At 37.7% G+C, this 20,098-nt stretch overlaps 1 protein-coding gene across 15 annotated transcripts in view; it reads left to right on the top strand.

Annotated features, from left to right (window-relative positions):
• PTPN20 (protein tyrosine phosphatase non-receptor type 20) overlaps positions 1-19,022 on the top strand; it is a 139,020-nt gene extending 119,998 nt beyond the window's left edge. For 11 of the 15 annotated variants that reach the window (XM_072739238.1, XM_072739246.1, XM_072739240.1 and 8 more), the window contains 4 exons: positions 3,138-3,472; positions 7,769-7,984; positions 14,569-14,631; positions 16,006-19,022. In XM_072739238.1, the coding sequence (XP_072595339.1) occupies positions 3,138-3,472; positions 7,769-7,984; positions 14,569-14,631; positions 16,006-16,071 (680 nt within the window). In that variant the 3' untranslated portion in view covers positions 16,072-19,022. The remainder of the gene's footprint in view (positions 1-3,137; positions 3,473-7,768; positions 7,985-14,568; positions 14,632-16,005) is intronic. The other 4 variants (XM_025989598.2, XM_025989615.2, XM_072739248.1 and 1 more) reach the window with 1 other exon arrangement.
• Positions 19,023-20,098: the final 1,076 nt, after the last annotated feature.

Genomic DNA, 20,098 nt, shown 5'->3' with positions numbered 1-20,098 from the left:
GGGCTGGGGCAGTGTTCTCTTGGAGGTTGTATATGCTCCAAATTAGCATCCAGTATATGTTGCTATTTCTGCCATAGCCAGGATTCAGGAATCGAGGACTGGAAATGGGAGTGGTGCAACTCATTAAGCTAGTGATATAGTAGCAAACTTTCGCTTCCTGTGTCTATGACCTTATGCTTTGCTAGTCTTGAGGTCTTAGTGGCTGTCTTCAATAATGTTGTCTGGTATTTGATGTGGTCTTTCCATCTTCAAACTTGAGTCTTCCTTGAGGGGCATCAGTTGATGGACTTAGTTGTAGACTGTGGAGTCTAGAAGAATTGCTGTATAATATGGAGCATACTACTTAGCCATTTTGAATAAAGATTTCACATCTGAAAAGAAAGAATAATGTAATTCATTCAAAGGATTGTTTTTAAGTTCAGATGAGGTGATATATATATACAGAGTGCATAAATACTGCTTGGACCTGGCGTGCGTATTTGCACTGAATTCTACAGTTGTGTCTTCTCTTGGGGAACCTTTCTCCTATGATCACTTGAGTTATTTCTTTTCTGCTGTGTATTCCATAGCTTGCTTCTGAATTTTTTTTTTTGTATTTTCTTTACATGTTCTGTACCCTTTAACATTCTAATCATTATCATCATGTTTTTCATCTTTTTTTTTTTTTTTCTGAGTTCTGGGAAAATTCCTAAGCCAGTTTTCTAAATCACTGATTTTTTTCCATACACTTCTCATTTTAGACGTTTTAATTGAGTCATTGTGGATTTTATTTGAAAGCAAGCTTTTTTTATTGCCTTAATGTTTACTTTATCAGGATTCATTTCAGTGCAAAGCAACTATGTTGCATATTTAAAAATGTTAACAATTATAAGCAACTCAGAAAGGATTCTTCTTCTTCTAAATCCTAGATTAAATTGTATCCTCCAAAAGAACATACCTTGAAGTTGTAGACCTTAGGACTTAAGAAAGTGACCTTATTTAGGAATGGGGCACTACAGTTGTAATTAGTAAAGATGAGATGATGATGGGGTGGGTAGCTCCTAATTCAACTGACTGGTGTGCTTGTAATAAGATAGTCAGATGGAGACATGGAGGGCTTCGTGGGAGGGTGGAGGCACCCACCTCCCACGATGATGGCCTGCCTCTATAAACCACCAAATGGGAACCCCAAATTTTGTCCTCAAATTTCTCACAGTCACGGAGAAGCAAGGATTTCTCTGCAGGTTCCAGACAGAACGTCGTATGGAAGGCCCTACAAACTTTCGAACTGTATATGAACAGGAGAAATTCATTTCTAAAGTTTTAAGCCCCCTAATTTGTGGTGCTTTGTATGGCACACAATAGATCCAAAAATCAATAAATAGATTTGGGAAAAGTCACTAATAAGTGGAATGCAACTGAATAATGAAATTATTTCTCAATTATAAAATTGAAAGCAAGCTTTTATTATTCTATATTGTTTAATTTTCACACATTTTGTCTCCGTTTACATATAAAAATGCTGTTCTGCTATAAAGTAGTATATATTCACTACAAAAATTTAGATAATAAAATAGTCACTATTAACATTTTGGTGAATACTTGCCAGGTTTATTATTATTATTATTATTACTATTATTATATGTTTATATATGACATATATGTATGATTTGTATATATGATGGAAGATTGCACTATAATATTTTTGTTATCTCCTGTATAATTTAAAAATATAATGTATCAATAACTGTAGATATGTTATTCTTTTATAATAAAATAATGTTCTCATATTTCATTTTTAAAATATTTTATTTATTTATTTGACAGAGAGAGAGAGAGAGAGAGCAAGCTAGCAAGAGAGCACAAGTAGAGGGAGAGGAAGAGGGAGAAGTAGGCTCCCCACTGAGCAGGGAACCTGACACAGGGCTCAGTCCCAGGACCCTGGGATCATACTTAAGCCAAAGGCAGATGCTTAACTGAGTGAGCCACCCAGGCACTCCCCATATTTCATTTTAAATAAAAATAGAAGTTTTTAAAAAATATTCTTCCCTCATAGAAAGGAGAATATTTGCTATGATTTTTAAAAATTGTCTCCGAAAAAAAAAATAAAAATAAAAATAAAAATTGTCTCCGTTTTTATGAACTACTGGCTATCTTTATATATTTAGTGATTGTTTTTCCAATTTACTCATATTTACAAGGGGAAGTTTATGTTTACTATGTTGGGATCTGAGAAGGGTTCTGTCAGAAATTGTATAAGGTCCTGTTCAGTTATCTTTGTTATACCCTATTGGCCAGATAAGTGGTCCTCTTGAGTAGTAGGGAGGGGCTATTAGTGAGACTGCTGCATGGCAGGAAAGCTCTATCCTTTGCTGAGGGCATTTATTATCTCTGTGGGAGCAGTGTTTGAGCCACAGGTCCAGCTGTCTATGTAAAATGAAGAAAGAGCTCCAGGGCCAGTGAACTTTATAAGTAGGCCAAGTAGCAGGCATCCTTTTTCATATTTGTTGCAGGAGTCCATGTTAGGTGATTTCCATGTTACTTGGAGCATATCCCCTCCATAGCAACATTTTGCCAACTTTGCTTTGATTAGCATGCTGCTTCACCCAGTGAATGCTGAGGATGGACATAAAAGTTGGCTGCCATATATTTTGGGCATTGGTAGAATTCCATTAATCCTAGAGTTTGTGTCTGATCAACTATCACGGTTGATTTTTTCTTATTCTGGGCTCTACTGCTCTGGGCTTGCAGGTTCTCTGCATTTGTAGGAGAATAGCATTCACTTGCTCCCTCAGATGACTCCTGCTTTGCTGTGTTCAGTTGCAGACTAGTAGGTAACTCCCTTGGCCTAATCCTACCTGTGCCATACCTAACAGAAATCTCCCAAAGTGTCTGGACACTGATGGCATCCTTCTCTGATCAGTAGAAAAAGATGGAAACAAATAATACTCCTCATTGTATATTTTGTAGGTCATGCCAATAGGTTTGGAAGAGGGAAGAATTTAAATTCATGGACTCATATAACTCCTCCTATGCCATCTTCTCAACTGGTCAAAGAGAGAAATGGATTTACCAGTGTGGAATATGTTCATGAATCCAGGGTGTATTGTATCTCCTACTTTTCCTTTATCAACCAGATATTTCTGTTTTTATGATAGATGATTCAACACGCGTTCCTCTTGGAGAAAACAAGGACTACATCAATGCTAGCTATATTAGAATAGTCAATTCTGGAGAAGAATATTTTTATATTGCTTCTCAAGGACCACTGCCAAGTACTACAGATGACTTTTGGCAAATGGTTTTAGAGAATAACTCTAATGTTATTGTCATGATAACCAGAGAGATAGAAGGTGGAGTTATCAAATGCCACCATTACTGGCCCATTTCTATGAAGAAGCCTTTGGAATTGAAAAACTATCGTGTCTTCCTGGAGAACTACCAGATACTTCAATATTTCATCATCCGAATACTTCAAGTTGTGAGGAAGTCTGTAAGTTTTTAAAAAAAATCAGTATGAGATATATATTTCATTAGATAAGCCACACGTCAGGATGAGAAGTTAGGATTAGGATGTGTTATAGACTGGGGGTACTTTTTGAGTAACTTGCTTTTATTTCTCCCTGGTACCAGAAGCTAAGACACCACTGTGTCTGTTTCTGCTTTACCAAACTCTGACTGGAGAAATGAAAAACCTAAATAGAAGAGTTGGGGTGGGAAGCATCAGTACTAGAAGTTTCCTAATCCTGGGATGTCCTTTGGCTGCTTCTGCTGAGTGTGAGAGATATGTATTGAGTCTTTAAGGTATACTTCTAACCACTGTGCCAGGCACTCACTACCTTACCAACTAGTGGAGATTTGGGTATGCTTACTGATACATCCAGTTACTGTGCTCCATGGTAATGTGGGATCCTTTTAGGGCCTGGAATAGAAGTACTTAGCTTCACTTAGGGTTTGGGGGAAGGTTTGTTGGAGGACGGAACATCTTGGTGGAGAACTACCCAAATGAGAAAGATGGAAAGAAAAAGCAAGTAATCAAAATTCAAAATACCATGGGATATGGATAGAAAATTATAGGCAGTTAAGTGTTTCAGGAATGTAAAAGTTTAATGTCAGGGAATAATGAGAGGGGATATGAGGCTATAGAAAGTAAGCAGAGACCAATCAAAATGTAAAATATCTTGGATTTTGGTTAAGGAGTACAAACTTTATCATGAAGATAATTGGGAGACATTGAAGAATTTCCATAAGCAGGTGCCATGATCAACCAGGGCAGTTGACATTGAGATGGAAAGCAGAGACTTTAGTATCTTTTTATATAAAGTTGGCAGACATTTGTGTGACTTGTGACTTTTTTTATGACTTGTGACTTATAAGTGACCAGAAGGAGTGGTCAAAATTAAGCTATCCAATACAATAGCCACATGTGGCTATTTAAGCTTAAATTTAAATTATTTAAACTTAAATGAAACAACAAATTCAGTGTCTTACTTGCAGTAGCCACATTTCTAGTGTTTAGTTACATGTCACTAGTGGCTATCACATTGGGCAGCACCAATGTACAACGTTTGCATCATTGTAAAAAGTTCTGTTGGGAAGTGTTGATCTAGAATAACTCATAGCTTTTTTTTTTTTAAGATTTTATTTTATTTATTCATGATAGACACAGAGAGTGAGAGAGAGGCAGAGACACAGGCAGAGGGAGAAGCAGGCAGAGGGAGAAGCAGGCCCCATGCACGGACCCGATCCCGGGTCCCCAGGATCACACCCCGGGCTGCAGGCGGCACTAAACCGCTGCGCCACGGGCAGCCCGGGCTGCCCTCATAGCTTTAATAGATTCAAAAATAGAAAAGAAATGGCTTACAGGAGAAGGTGATGAGTGACATTACTCTAAGTGGATTTTATTAGTAGGCAGGTGATACATGTGTTCAACAGGAATAAAAGGAATGGGAGTTAAACAGGAAGCCTGACTGATGAGTCATCACCAAAGAAGTTGATTGGAGTCCAAACAGTAACTGGGAAAAGAATTGCTGGAAATGCTGAAGTTGGAACCCATAAATTTTCTATAGCAATAAAATAAATATGTACCTACATGATGATTTTCTTCCCAGCAGCCTAAGTATGGGGCTCCTGAGCACAGGCTCATGGACTGACCCAGGGTGGGATGTTGTCCACTACGTGTGCTAAAATTCAAAGGATGTGAAGAGTTAACAATTTGGTAGGAGAATTATTCCCATAATCAGCCATGAAGTCTAACTTTAGGAGGACAGATGGAACCAGGAGCCAGTCAAGTAGGAATAAGTGGACAGCATAAAGGACAGAGGAGCTCCATTTGGTCACATTGTTGCTAGAGTGGAAGTGAAGCACAGATGGCGTGGTAGAACATGAGCTTCTGGTCAGAAAGTGATGTTGGAATTTAAGAACTAAAAGATTTTTGATACTAGACATTATAGGTAGTGGTAAGTTCAAGGAATGACCATCACTGTGAGGACTAGTATCCCCTGCAAGAGAGAAATACAAATGCTATGAGGTTAGAGCATCCATTGGGTTATTGAGACCCCAGATTTGCCCTGGATGATGTCAGCGTCTGTGGGAGAAAGAATGTCAGGCCCTTCAGTGAATGTGGCAGATGCACAGGAAGCTAAAGCCACTGGGTGATAGCAATGAAAAGTTGAAGCTAAAAGATATGGAACTGTAGGAAGAGGGGGTTTTTACACAGAAGAAATGATGGATTGGAAAAAGGAGTGGGCAGCAAGGAGTGTGCAACCTAATCTCTCTGCTCCATGAGACCTGGGGAATGGGAGAATAGATGGCCTCCGTAAGGAGGCTGTAAAGAGTGAGGTGCTATTGGGAGGCAAGGAAGGAAGTGGAAGAAGCCTTTAGGGAAATAATGAGAGTTTCGAAGAGTTCACTGGGGGATGTGGCACCTGAGTGCAAAGGGAGAAGTTGTTGAGATAAAGGAATAGGGTGGGAGGGAAAGATGGAATTGAAAAGGATGAGGATTGGCACATAGATGGTGACCAGGGAGGCCAAGAATGATGGCTGACACTGATGGCTTGCTGGCTGTGTGCTAGGCATTGCACTTGGTCGTGCATCTGGAGACTCGCCTCAGCCCTCACTCCCCTAACACTTGTTGATTCCCTCCTATATTAGCCAGGTATTGTGCAGGGTGCTGGAGACAAAACACAGACACAGTCTCAAGTCTTAGAGTACTTAGGGTCTAGTGGGAAAGGAAGTTCCAGCTGACACATGAGGCACATGTTATGGCAGAAGAAAGACAGCCTGCTTGGAGAGAATAGGCAAGTGTGAGGCACAGAGGAATGATCTGTTTGCAAGGACTCAAATGATCTGTTTGCTGTGGAGCCTTGTCAAGGGGTTGGTGGCCTTTGGGCTGAGGCCCACAAGCTTCATGTTTGAAGAATCTGCATCAGCGTTTCTGTCCAAATGGTATTAGGTCAGAAACGTGGTGAGGTCTACATTTGTGCAGATTATTAGTGGTTACCAGTGGCAGGAGAGATTTAACCCCTGAAATATGTGGTAGGGTTAGAGCTGCCCTCAACCTGGGGCCTTCACAAGATTTGCAAGGATTGTTTGTATTACTCAATTTCATGTACCAATGATTCAAACTTGAGTTTTCTATTTGGGACTTAGGATAACTTCATTTCTGTTTGGAACTCAGGAAAAAGGGGTGCATTAGGGAGAAGCAGGGTAGGAGTCAGAAACCCAACCTGAGTTTTCCAACAAGGGTCCCCAGTGAAGTAAAATGAGCACTCCACATTGGGAAAGCATGGTCCCTTTGGAAGGTATGATGGGTAAACTCAAAGTGCTTTATCTGTCAACACTGAGGAGAGTCTCATGACTGTACTCTCAGGGGTCTTAGCACAAGAATAGGGTCACAGTTCACTCACTTGGTCATCACCTACCTACCCTGTCCTCATCACCAGAAGAGGTTGCGGTCCCGCTGGTCAAGCAACCTGGCAGTACTGACTTATTCTAATGAAATTTTATATAATAATATTTAAGCTAGGAGAATGTTTTTCTTGACATGTTACACCATCTTTCACTCTGAGTTTTTGGGCTCTTGGTTTTTTTGCAGTACCATGGTCCAAAAAAAAAAAAAAAATGGTAGATTTGCCTTTAGGAGGCCCACATTATGGTCCCAGCTCTAAACATGTGAGCCTTCTGACCTGGCATACATCTCCCAATCACCCTAATCCTTACTCATCGTGTAATCCTTAATCATCTGTAAGATGGGAATAAAACAGGGATCCCTGGGTGGCGCAGCGGTTTGGCGCCTGCCTTTGGCCCAGGGCGCGATCCTGGAGACCCGGGATCGAATCCCACATCGGGCTCCCGGTGCATGGAGCCTGCTTCTCCCTCTGCCTATGTCTCTGCCTCTCTCTCTCTCTCTCTGTATGACTATCATAAATAAATAATAAAAAAAAATTTAAAAAAAAAGATGGGAATAAAACAATACCTACTTCCCAGAGTTGATGTGAGGATTAAATGAAAGAATGCATGTAATGTCTCTTCATGGTAACTGGCACGCCGTGAGCACTTAATTCATGCTACCTGTTACTATTGAATTTTCATTGTTGTATGACCATAGAACCATTATTATTATTAGTAGTAGTAGTAGTAGTAGTAGTAATAGTATATAAGTAGTATATTAGAAATTGAATTGAGATCTTTAATATAAGAAATTGATAAATCTCTTCCCCCTCCCTTCTCCTCCCTCCCTCTCCCTCTTTCTCTTTCCCCTTCTCTCCCTCCCCTTCTCTCTCAACAGACAGGAACTAGTCACTTTGTAAAACATGTGCAGTTCACCAACTGGCCAGACCATGGCACTCCTGCCTCAGTAGATGGCTTCATAAAGTACGTGCGTTTCGCGCGGAAGAGCCACCTTACAGGACCCATCCTTGTTCACTGCAGTGCTGGCGTGGGCCGGACGGGAGTGTTCCTATGTGTGGATGTTGTGTTCTGTGCCATTGAAAAGAACTTTCCCGTAAGTGTGTGAATTAAACAGATAACCGATGCTGTTATCTGGAGACCATGACTTGACCTTCAGGAGAACTCAGTAAAGAGAAAGCCTGTGAACTTTGGGGACCTGTTTCTAAATTCAGTGCTGCAGGTTCCTGGAGGTGGCTGTGATGATTACAGAATGCGAATGAATAGCATGGAACAGTTTTGGGAACACTGTAGAGGCACAGTGAATGCGAGTTCATTTCCCTTTCCTTCCTTCTACCCACAGAGACAGATTTTTAAGTCTTGTTAAAGAATGTTGATGAAGTGTGCCTGTTTTTAATGAATACAAATGCATGCACATGAGCTTGTCAAAAAAAAAATGTAGGCCTTAGAGTTTTAATGAGAGGTCCCTAGCTTTGCCTGCCAGTTTTGCCTCATAATTTTGGTGACTTTGTGCACACTGCTCACCATCTTTGAAACCCAATTTTCTCATTTGTAAAATAAGTATAATAACATTGTTATGATGGTTTGCATCCATCATTAACAATTCTTTGCTTTCCTCCTAAATTTGGAACCAATTTTGGAGAGATAGACCCAAGCATTAGACAGATATTGATTATACTATTACCTTTACTGTTGATTAAACTGCTTAGAGAATGTAAGCTGAGATTTGTGGCCAGAACAGCTGACTCACTGAACTGTTTTTCCTGTGCTGCGGAAGTGCAAAGGGGAAGACATCTGTTTATTAGCAGGTGCCTGAGAAAATGGGCTACCAGGCATTTGCCCTGCCAGGCAAAATCCATAGTTACTTTATTATCACAGCAGTTAAATGTCTGCTCTCTTGGGTCTTCCATAATTAAACCCTAACAGTAGCAGGGGCTCTCCTATGGCAGCAGAATGGTTCTAGAACTTACCATCCTCAGGCCATATTATGTGGGCAGGTGGGAAGAGGGCCTCTCCCAGTAACTCCTTGGAGGACAGAGGGAATTTCTTTTTGTCAGAAGTTTGAGCATTCAATACCTCCCAGCATTTCACTGCTTCTGAGTTGCAGCCCCTTCCCCTGAACTAATCACTGTGGGAGACGCTGGTCTATTTAAGCCAGTCAGGACTACTCCAGGCACAAGGCTGAGAGTGAGAGAGGAATGGTTTTCCAAAGCAAACTCAGAGAATGAATGTAAACTAGAGAGCCCCCGCTACCCACACAAAAAGACCAGTGTGCTGAAAATTTAAGTAGTATAAGTCTGATACTATCCATTCCCATATGTAACGTTGTTTGATCATTTTAGCAGAAAATGTGTTAGTATAATTTTCTTTTATATATTCCCCAACATAATTTCTTAAATAATTGGTTTATGTTTGTCCTTATTTTCTTGTAAAAACTCTAAATAGGGATCCCTGGGTGGCGCAGTGGTTTGGCGCTTGCCTTTGGCCCAGGGCGCGGTCCTGGAGACCCGGGATCGAATCCCATGTCGGGCTCCCGGTGCATGGAGCCTGCTTCTCCCTCTGCCTGTGTCTCTGCCTCTCTCTCTCTCTCTCTGTGTGTGACTATCATGAATAAATAAAAAAATTAAAAAAAAATAAAATAAAAAAATAAAAACTCTAAATATTATACTTCATGATCCTAAGGAACACTGTTTTCTTTTTCATTATACCTTGTTGTTTTATTTTTTTAATTGTTTTTTGTATATATTTTTTATTGGAGTTCAATTTGCCAACATATAGCATAACACCCAGTGCTTATCCCGCCAAGTGCCCCCCTCAGTGCCTGTCAACCCAAACTCCCACCCGCCTCCCCTTCCACCACCCCTGTTCATTTCCCAGAGTTTGGAGTCTCTCATGTTCTGTCACCCTCACTGATATTTCCCACTCATTTTCTCTCCTTTCCCCTTTATTCCCTTTCACTATTTTTCATATTCCCCAAATGAATGAGACCATACACTGTTTGTCCTTCCACCACATCTTCTTTATCCATTCATCTTTCGATGGACACCAAGGCTCCTTCCACAGTTTGGCTATTGTGGACATTGCTGCCAGAAACATTGCCTTGTTGTTTTATAATGTGTTTTATAATAAGTCATCTGTCAGTTTAATTGACAATGCTTTTCTTAGTAGTACAGAAAATAATGATGCATGTGGTAATTAAGGATGCTTAGATTTGACAGAGTAATTAAAAAATAGAATATATATCCATTGTTTTCCTAACTGGCTTTCCATAGACATTTGAACTGTTAAATGTCCTTACTGATGCCCCTTTCTATTCATTTCAGAAATTTTGTCCACCATAGCTACTCAAGAGTGTAGTCTTGGACCAGCACCAATCTGTGGATGTTTGTTTTCTACAGTAAGATAAGTTCCTAGAATTTGAGAGTAAGCATTTAGAAACTTCCAAAGCAGCTTGCTGTATTGCTATGATATCCAAGAGCATGACCAGTGGATTGGTCTTAGCAAATAGGGTGTAGACCAGTTTGTGTGTTGTGGAACTCACATAAGGAGGTGTATATTGCAGCAAGCTGCATACCAGCTATGTTAGGCAGACAGCTGTGATCTGCAGCATTGCAAGATTACAACTCTAAAGGATATGAAAAGCTAAAAATATGTAACCATTTATTTCTTGTCTAATTGTTATTTTTATAGCCATTTTCATTTTTTTCTTTTTCTACATGTTATTTTATTTTTATTTTTAAATAATAAATTTATTTTTTATTGGTGTTCAATTTGCCAACATACAGAATAACACCCAGTGCTCATTCCGTCAAGTGCCCCCCTCAGTGCCCGTCACCCCTTCACCCCCACCCCCCATTCTCCTCCCCTTCCACCACCCCTAGTTCGTTTCCCAGAGTTAGGAGTCTTCATGTTCTGTCTCCCTTTCTCGTATTTCCTACCCATTTCTTCTCCCTTCCCTTCTATTCCCTTTCACTATTATTTATATTCCCCAAATGAATAAGACGATATAATGTTTGTCCTTCTCCAATTGACTTACTTCACTCAGCATAATACCCTCCAGTTCCATCCACGTTGAAGCAAATGGTGGGTATTTGTCATTTCTAGTGGCTGAGGAATATCCCATTGTATACATAAACCACATCTGCCATTTTCATTTTTAATCATGTCCACTTAAAAATTCTTAAAATATTGGAAACAAACTGGCTATTATCTTGCAGAAACACTGAGATTGCTCTGTATTTGAAACATTCTCAATCAACCTTTCCCCTCTAATAGTCTAGCATGCATGAAGAATTATTCATTATCAGTTACCATATTACCATATAATGAAGTGAATATTCCAAAATTTAGCACATTAGCCTTTATATAATGAAAAAATCTTACTAAGCCACTATGCACACTACCAAATTTACCTGGCAGGTTTTGTGTTTTGTTAGTTTTTGTTTTTTTGTAGCAAGATTCTCTTGATGAAGCCATATGATTTATCTTCTGGCAAAAATTCCTTGATCTGTGTAATACCTCAGACTGCTTTCTTGTCACTGCAGCTCTGCTACCAGAACATAATCCCTACAAAAACACAAGCTCCAAATCACATTTATTAATAATGTAATACTTTGCATTTCTACACAGTTAGGAGCTAGTTAGTCAGTAATCATGTTCAAATAACACATATACAGAAAGAATCAATGTTGGCAATATCTCTGTATTCACTAAGTTGCAGTGGTAAATACTTCGATACTTTTATTTGCTTCATAAGCTAGTATCATTACCCAGTCCCTGAATTTGTCAAGCTGCCATATCATTAGGAAATGATACTTTCTGTGGCCTCTCCCAGTTTATCCAGGCCAGTGGAGCATGCAGCCCTGAACCATTGCCCAGCCTCTCCACCAGTGGGCTGTGAGCACAGTGTGGAAGAAAAAATGGTGTTTTAACTGTATTTTTTCTGTGTTTTATGTTTTACATTCAAGTCCATAATCCATTTTGAGTTAATTTTTGTATAAGATGTGAAGTTTAAGTCAAGGTTTACTTTATTTTTTGCCTACAGATGTCTAATTTTCTAGCACCATTTGTTGAAAAAGCTGTTCTTCCTCCACCAAATTGCTTTTGCACTTTGTCAAAAATCACTGGGTATGTTTGTATGGGCCATTTTCTGGTTCTGTATTTTGTTCCATTGATCTTGGTATCCTGCCAATACCACTCCATAGATTCCTGTATACAGTCTTAACATCAGGTAGAGTAATTCCTTTATTCTTGTTTTTCAAAATTGTTTTAACTCATAGTTTCTGTGTTTTCCCATATAAATTTTAGAATTAGCTTGTCTACAGCTACAAAAAAGCTTACAGGGATTTTGATAGGAATTGCTTCAAATCTTTAGATCATTTTGGGGAGAATTGACATTTTGCTATGTTGAATCTTCCAATCCATGGACATGGTATGTCTCTCAATTTATTTACATCTTCGTTGATTTCTTTCATCAGCATTTTGTCATTTTTAGCATATAGATTCTATATGTGTTTTGTTATATTTATCATATTTCATTTTCTTGGAGCAATTGTAAATGGTATTGTGTTTTTACTATCAGCTTCCACATATTCTTTGTTAGTATATAGAAATATGATGTTTTGTGTTAATCTTGTATGCTGTGATTTTATTGAACTCACTAGTTCTAAGAGGGGTTTTTTGGGGGGAGGGTGTTTCTATTTTTTTCTGTTTCTAGATTCCTTGCTATTTTCTATGTAGATAATCTAGTTACAAATAGGGACAGATTTATCTCTTCCTTTCCAACATGTATGCCTCTTATTTATTTTTCTGGCCTTATTAAGCTACCTAGAACTTTAAGTATTAGTTTAAATACAGGTGGTGAAAGCAAAAATTCTTGCCATCACTAATATTAGGGGGAAAGCAAATTAAAATAATTCATTTTGTGAAAGACCTTTGAAGAGAATGAAAAGACAAACTGCAGATTTGGAGAAACTGCAAAATCACATATCCAACAAAGGTCTTACATTTAGAAATAAAAAGCATCCTCAAAACTCTGTAGTAAAGAACAAAAAACAAAAAGGCAGCCCAGTTAGAAAATGGGTAAAAGGAAAAAAATCACCTGCAGTACTTTCCTCCCAAATGCCTTATATGGAAGCTGCAACATCCTATTCCCCCTCATCTGTAGTCACCAGAGGGACGGGTGGGAACATACATGCCATAAATGAGTATTAGCAAGGATGCATTTTCCTCATTTGCCACATGTAGAGTGACCCAAGGCAGCCCAGGAAAATTCTGCCTAAAGTGGTACCCAAAAAGTTTTGTTAAAGGCCTTTGCTTCTCTCTACTCCAGACCAGCTATCACCTTAAAAAAAAAAAAGAAGAAAATGGGTAAAAGATACGAACAGACATTTCATCAAAGAGGATTAAAAGATGACAAATTGCCATATGAAAAGATGTTCAGCTTCATTAGCTTTTGGGAAAATGAAATTAAAACTATTTAATACTATGATGAAATATCACTAGACATCTGTCAGAAAGACTAATATAAAAAATAATGATACCACCAAACACTGGGTAAGAGATGAAGAAACTGAATTAATCATTTGTTGCTTATGGGAATATAAAATAGTATGTACCCATTCTAGAAAATATTTTTACAATTTCTTTTCTTTTTTTAGAGAGAAAGAGTGCACAAGTGCAAGGTAGGGGTAGGGGCACAGGGAAAGAGAGATGTGATCTTGCTGAACATGACTGGTCCTCAGCTTGCACCACTTGTGACTCTCCAGGCAAGTTCAGCAACACCTGAGCTGGTCTATTATCCTGTTCCACTGGTGATGCTCCTTGATGCTGCGCCACTGTCAGATTACCATAGAGTTTCTAAACACTTACTACCAGTTTCTAGACTCATATTACTGTGGAATAGTAACTGGTGCACACCTGCACCAGTTTAGCAACCTCACTGGGTAAGCTGGTCTCCATGCACAGCTGCAGAGTCTGGTATTAGGCTAACAGTGCTCGGAGTCTCTCTTGAGTTGAGAGGGCTCTTCAAATGAGAAATAGCTGTATTACTATTGTGGCCAGAAAAAAAGTATTCTATGCTTCAGACTTTTCAAGATTTTTTAAAAAGATTTTTAAAAATCTATTTATTCATAAGAGACACACACAGAGAAAGAGAGGGGGGGAGAGAGAGAGAGAGAGAGAGAGAGAGAGAGAGAGAGAGAGAGAGGCAGAGAGAGGCAGAGACACAGGCAGAGGAAGAAGCAGACTCCATGCAGGGAGCCTGACTTGGGACTCGATCCTGGGTCTCCAGGATCATGCCCTGGACCAAAGGCAGTGCTAAATCGCTGAGCCACCCAGGCTTCCCCTTTTCCAGAATTATAGTGCTGCTTTAGGTTTTCCCTTTGGAGAACAGAAAAGTAGACACAGGGGCAAATTTGTTGTTATTTCTTTGGAGAGCATTTCTCATCATAAATTATTGCTTCCTGCTTTTTCCTGGAAACCATTTTAAACTAAAGTCTTCCTTATCCATTAGATGAGGTTAAAAATAGTACATTTTCTTATAGCTGAAAATGACAGCTTTCTGGTTAAATCTTGACATCTCTTTTACTGGAAAGAATTATGGAGTACTCATTTGGCAGTCTGTGGGTTTGTGTTTTCCACCTATGTGAATAATACAAAATCACTGTCATCCTGTTGCAGTTCAACATCAGGAATATAGTGGCCCAAATGAGAGAACAGCGTTATGGCATGATTCAAACAAAGGTAAGCTCTCACTACATAAATTCTTTTTTTTTTAATTTTATTTATTTATGATAGGCACACAGTGAGAGAGAGAGAGAGAGAGGCAGAGACACAGGCAGAGGGAGAAGCGGGCTCCATGCACCGGGAGCCCGACGTGGGATTCGATCCCGGGTCTCCAGGATTGCGCCCTGGGCCAAAGGCAGGCGCTAAACTGCTGCGCCACCCAGGGATCCCCTTGCTACATAAATTCTAATAAAAAGAATAATGAATATAAAGATTAACATGTATAGCATGTTACAATTTGTAAATCTCTTTTACCTGCAGGATGTCATTGAATTCTCACTGTTTAGGGTAGACATTAATTTTTTTCTAATATTACCTTCATGTTCAGAATAATTAAGCCTGTTCTGAGGGATTATTCATATAGCATGTAGAGGAGTCAGGAGGGAAACAGGTTTCCTGATGCCCAAATGCTTTGTCCATGATGCCATGTTATTTAAGTAATATATCTAAAGTTATTCATAGGTTTCTGATAGCCTCTAAATTATAGAAGTCATAGGCTTGTCATAAAAAAGATAGCATTTATGTTACAGATTAGTTATTAATTAATCATTGGGAGGGGGAATCAAGAGAGTATGGATAATGAAAACAAACAAGAACTCCTAAATCTTTAGGTTGACCTCTTTTTAGGCCAATGTTAAATGATAAGAAGCATTTTATTTGAACTTGGGTCACCTGAGAGACCTGAGGCTACACCCAGAAAAAAAAGGTTTTAATGTAACTTATCTAGGGAAATATAAGGAGGTTGAGATTGAGGGTGTTTCCCCTCTCTTAAGTTAAACCTTGAGTTAACTCATTCTAGACCAAGCACTATATCATAATCAGTTTCTTCCTGATATTTAGAAAAAAATTTTTTTCATAATGGAACTGGAGGGTATTATGCTGAGTGAAATAAGTCAACTGGAGAAGGACAATCATATGGTTTCACTCATACGGGGAGTATATGAAATAGTGAAAGGGATTATAAGGAAAAGGAGGGGAACTGAGTGGGAAAAATTAGAGAAGGAGACAAACCATGAGAGACTCCTAACTCGAGGAAACAAACAACAAGGGGTTGTGGAAGGGTAGGTGGGTGGGGGGAATGGGGTAACTGGGTGATGGGCACTGAAGATGGCACTTAATGGGATAAGCACTGGATGTTATACTATATGTTGGCAAATTGAATTTAAATAAACACATGTAAAATATATTTTTTCATGAATAAGTTCTTCGTTAAACATTTGCTCTTTTTAGGAGCTTTCCTTTATGGTTCAAAATTACAGCTATGTCTTCTGAAAATGGATATTAGTATTCAACTACTTAACATTCTGTTGTTTTTCATATATATGTATTTAGGAGCAGTATTTCTTTTGTTATAAAGTTGTGCTTGAAGTTCTTCAGAAGCTTCTGACTTTCGATTAAGAAAGACTTTTGTTGCCTCACTCTTGAAATTACCCAGTGACTTGGAGCTGCCTCATAAAGGACATGTTCTAGCTGTGCTGAAGGGCTTTGCTGATGCACACAATGTGCTTTTTTGGTGTATCATTTGACTTTCTTTCTGACAACTTCCTGAGGGCAGCATCATTTGGTTTGGGGTGAACAGTGTTTATCCATTAATCTTACTTAGATAATATCAAAATACCCTCCCACATTTTCCAGTGAAACAAAAGTTGCATAAAACAACTGCAGCCTATTTGGCTGCAGGGATTATGGAACCCAATAAAGGACTTAAACTATATTCATTAATATGTTATTTGGACAGGCAGCTAAAGGGAACTGAGAGTTTCCAGGACCTTATAAAGCCCGTAATCTGGGGGAAATACAGGGCCAATAAATGCAGGATCACATCACAAGGTCTTACAGGCCTTTTCAAGATGGATACTTCTCCATGTTTTTTAGCTAGAGTCTCTACTTTTAGCCGGTATTTGAATAACTCAGTTCCCTAATTAGGATGGATTGACTTTCTACACACATTGAATTCCATTTTCCTATAGTTTCATGCTCTTAGGGTGGGGCGGGGGGGGGGGGGAGCGGGGGTTCCAGGGACCTCAGAGGACAAGCTGCCTTGCTAGAGCAGCTGCACAAGGACCTGTTGGTCTGGGAAGTATTTCATGGGTGGGCAGAGTTCCTCTGCTCCATCACATGAGCTCACTGATGAACAGTCCAAAACTAAAATAGATGTTTATATAGAAAAGTCCAAGAGGAGATTTTTGCCCAGCTTGAGCTCTTTCCTATCCCACCCTAACACTTGACATATTACTCAGTCTGCTTTGTTAAAAACACATATTACATTTTACTTGCTTCTTACTCTTTGCCCTTTATCTAACCAATAAACTTTGATATAAGCATTATTACATAATTCTGTGTATCTCTTACACCAGATATATTTCTCAAACTAAGATCTATAATAGTTTTTTTTTTCAGAGTTCCATGAAGTCATTCCTTTCCATTACTGCCCCACCTCTGCTGTAACATTTAAAAGTTGGCTTTGGGAGGCAGGTTTTGGAAAACCAAAGTCATAGTTGTGAAAATGAAAACTTCCATATTCTCTTATTGAAAATATGTGGCTGTTATTACATCCATATTATTATAGAACTTTGCCTCATATAATTACAGTGATATTTTGGTCAAGGAATTTTAGTGATCAGTTATACCTGATTATAAGCTATAAAGCATTTGCTACATGTCTTTGTACAATGTAATTCAGTGGAGATCAGAATATTCTGTATTATATTGAGAAAATTTCTAATATTAATGTAAATCTTGAATTTTTAAGAGGCTTATTTTATTCCCTTGGCTGAATGAATATTTGAATTTGTTGAATTAAACTTGATAATTTTCATTTTAGAAATCCAGAAATGTATTTTATATTAAATCAAATTGATAATTCTACCTATTTATGTTGTTCATTTAAATAATAGTCTATGCTAAACATTAATTTCATTTTGATGATTGGCCCTTAATATTTGTATACCAAATTTTATTTTCTCTCTGTTACTGTAAAATAATAGATATAATGTATTCCTGAGAAGGTTCTATGCTGTTATTTAAATGAAGAGACTTACTATGTATTGCCTGAAGTATTTTTATTATCTAGGTCTTGAAATGTTCTTGTAAAGAAAAATGCCACAATTTTGATGGTAAACATGTTTCTTCTTTAATGTGTGCCTCATATTTTTATAGCTGGGATAATTTTTAGCTTTTCAGGTAAATTAAATAAGATAATGTGGAAATACTGATTGCACTTGTTTTATTTAATTTTTGGAAAGTGAACTCCAAATTGAAAACTTTTGACTAATTGAAATACTAAGTTTCCTACCAATAATAAATCAATGTTAGCCTAGGATATGAATATGAAACTCCCACTGACACCTTTGTGAGTATATGAAAGCTTATTTAGATGAACTTTTAAACTATTTAAATAAAAGCATATATGCATTTATTAACTTTCAACTTTAAATATATATCTTTAAAGTTGCATATGCTTGATGGACTTACATGTTGGGCCAAAGCTTTTCAGAAATAAACATTGTAGGTTTTATTCTCATATAAGTCTTGGTAATTTATTTTTACCTGGGATTTTCACCCCTAATCTATCTAGAACATTATTGAATTTTCAATTAACTTTACATTTACTACTCAAAGGTCATTTTAGTGATTTATTCTTACTGAAAAATCTTAAATGAAAATCCCTTAAGTAACTCTAAAACATAACGGTTTCATTTCTGACTTATTTTTTCATAATCCCTGGGAAGAATTACTTTTCTTATATGTTGTCTTGAGGATTAAGGAATGGAACCAGAAAATTTGGAAAGTATTCATTAAGTAGAAACAGGTCAGTGGCACTCAGTGGAGTACCCCCTTTGTCTACAACTATAATAATCAAAAAGCAGTGAGTAACCTCATCATGAAACAATTTGAATTACAAGGGATCTTAAAACATACCTAATGTAACTACTGTATCTGAAACTTGAACGTGATAAAGAACATTTTTTAAAATAGACTAATAGCAACATCATATTGGGAGGTGAAAAAAATAGAGCCTTCTCATTAGCAAAACAGTAACTCCTGTTAGCACTATAGGATTGCTCTAGAGTTGGATAGCCACTGCAGAAGAACTACAAAAAGTAATAACTGGTATAAATATTGGAAAGTTAGAACAGAATGATCTTTTGTTTGTATATTTGCGCACATAGAAATAATAGACTCAACTAAAATGTGTTATTGGAAATATCATTCTGATATCTGGAGACAAGATGACTGTAAAAATTAATCTTTTTCTATATCAGGGTCATCAGATTATGGCTTACATGTCAAATCTGACAATGACTTTTTGCCTGTTTTGTAAATAAAGTTTTATGCCCATTTGTTTATATATTGTCTATGGCTGCTTTTGTGCTATAGTGGCAATGGCCAGTTAACAGTGGCAGAGATCATATGGCCCATAAAGCCCAAAACTCTTTACCATCTGGCCCTTTAAAGGAAAAGTCAGCCACCCTCTGTTCTATATCTTCAATAGGAAAAATGCCTCTGAGCAACAGGAAGATGTAAAATATATAAAATACTTAAGATTTAAGACTTAACTTTCCAAGACCTTGACCCCTTGGTGCTCGCATTCTAAATGAACAGGAAATACATGAAAAGATATAAGATATTTTTGAAAAAGAAGAGGTTAAGTAGATTGAATTTAAATTTTAAATTTTTTTAAGAAAAGAAAAAGCGAAGGTAATTGCGGGAGAGAGCAATAATCAAAGTATTATCTAAAGGCACAGTTAATTCAAACCATGTGATTCTGGCTCAAGGATATACAAATGGATCAATGGAATGAAATAGTCAAGAAGGAGACTCAACAGACTCATATATATTTGTGAATCTATTGTATGCTAAAGGTAGCATTTCAAATCCAGAGCTTCAAAATTTATGAAGCAAAAACTGATAGAACTGATAAAACTAGAAAGATAGACAAGGCCACAATTGTATTTGGAGATTTCACCATTCCTTTCTTAGTAATTGATAGACTAAGTAAAAAAAAAAACCTCAGTAAAGATATAAAAGATTTGAATAACACTCTAAACCAGTTTGAACTAATTGACATTTCTAGAGCACTGCACCAAAGTACAGCAGAATACACATTTTTTCAAGCGCATGTGGGACATTCACCAAGAGTGATTATATGTTTGGGTCATAAAATAAACCTCAATATAATTCACAGGAAAGGAACTATAGAAGTATGCTTATGGACTTAACTAGAAATCAATAACATAAAGATATTTCAAAAATTCCAAAATATTTGGAAGTTAGACAGTATACTGCTAAATAACTTATGAGTCAAAGAAAAAAATCACAAGAGAAGTTAGAAAATATTTTGAAATAAATGAAAATAAAAACAGAACATGTGGAGTGCAGTGACATATTTTCATTTATTTTGGAGAGAGTCATTTGCTTAACT

This window comes from Vulpes vulpes, chromosome 15, assembly GCF_048418805.1.
Source record: "Vulpes vulpes isolate BD-2025 chromosome 15, VulVul3, whole genome shotgun sequence".
NCBI lineage: Eukaryota > Metazoa > Chordata > Mammalia > Carnivora > Canidae > Vulpes > Vulpes vulpes.
Note: the sequence above shows the minus strand (reverse complement) of the source record. Positions and strands in the feature narration are given on the sequence as shown.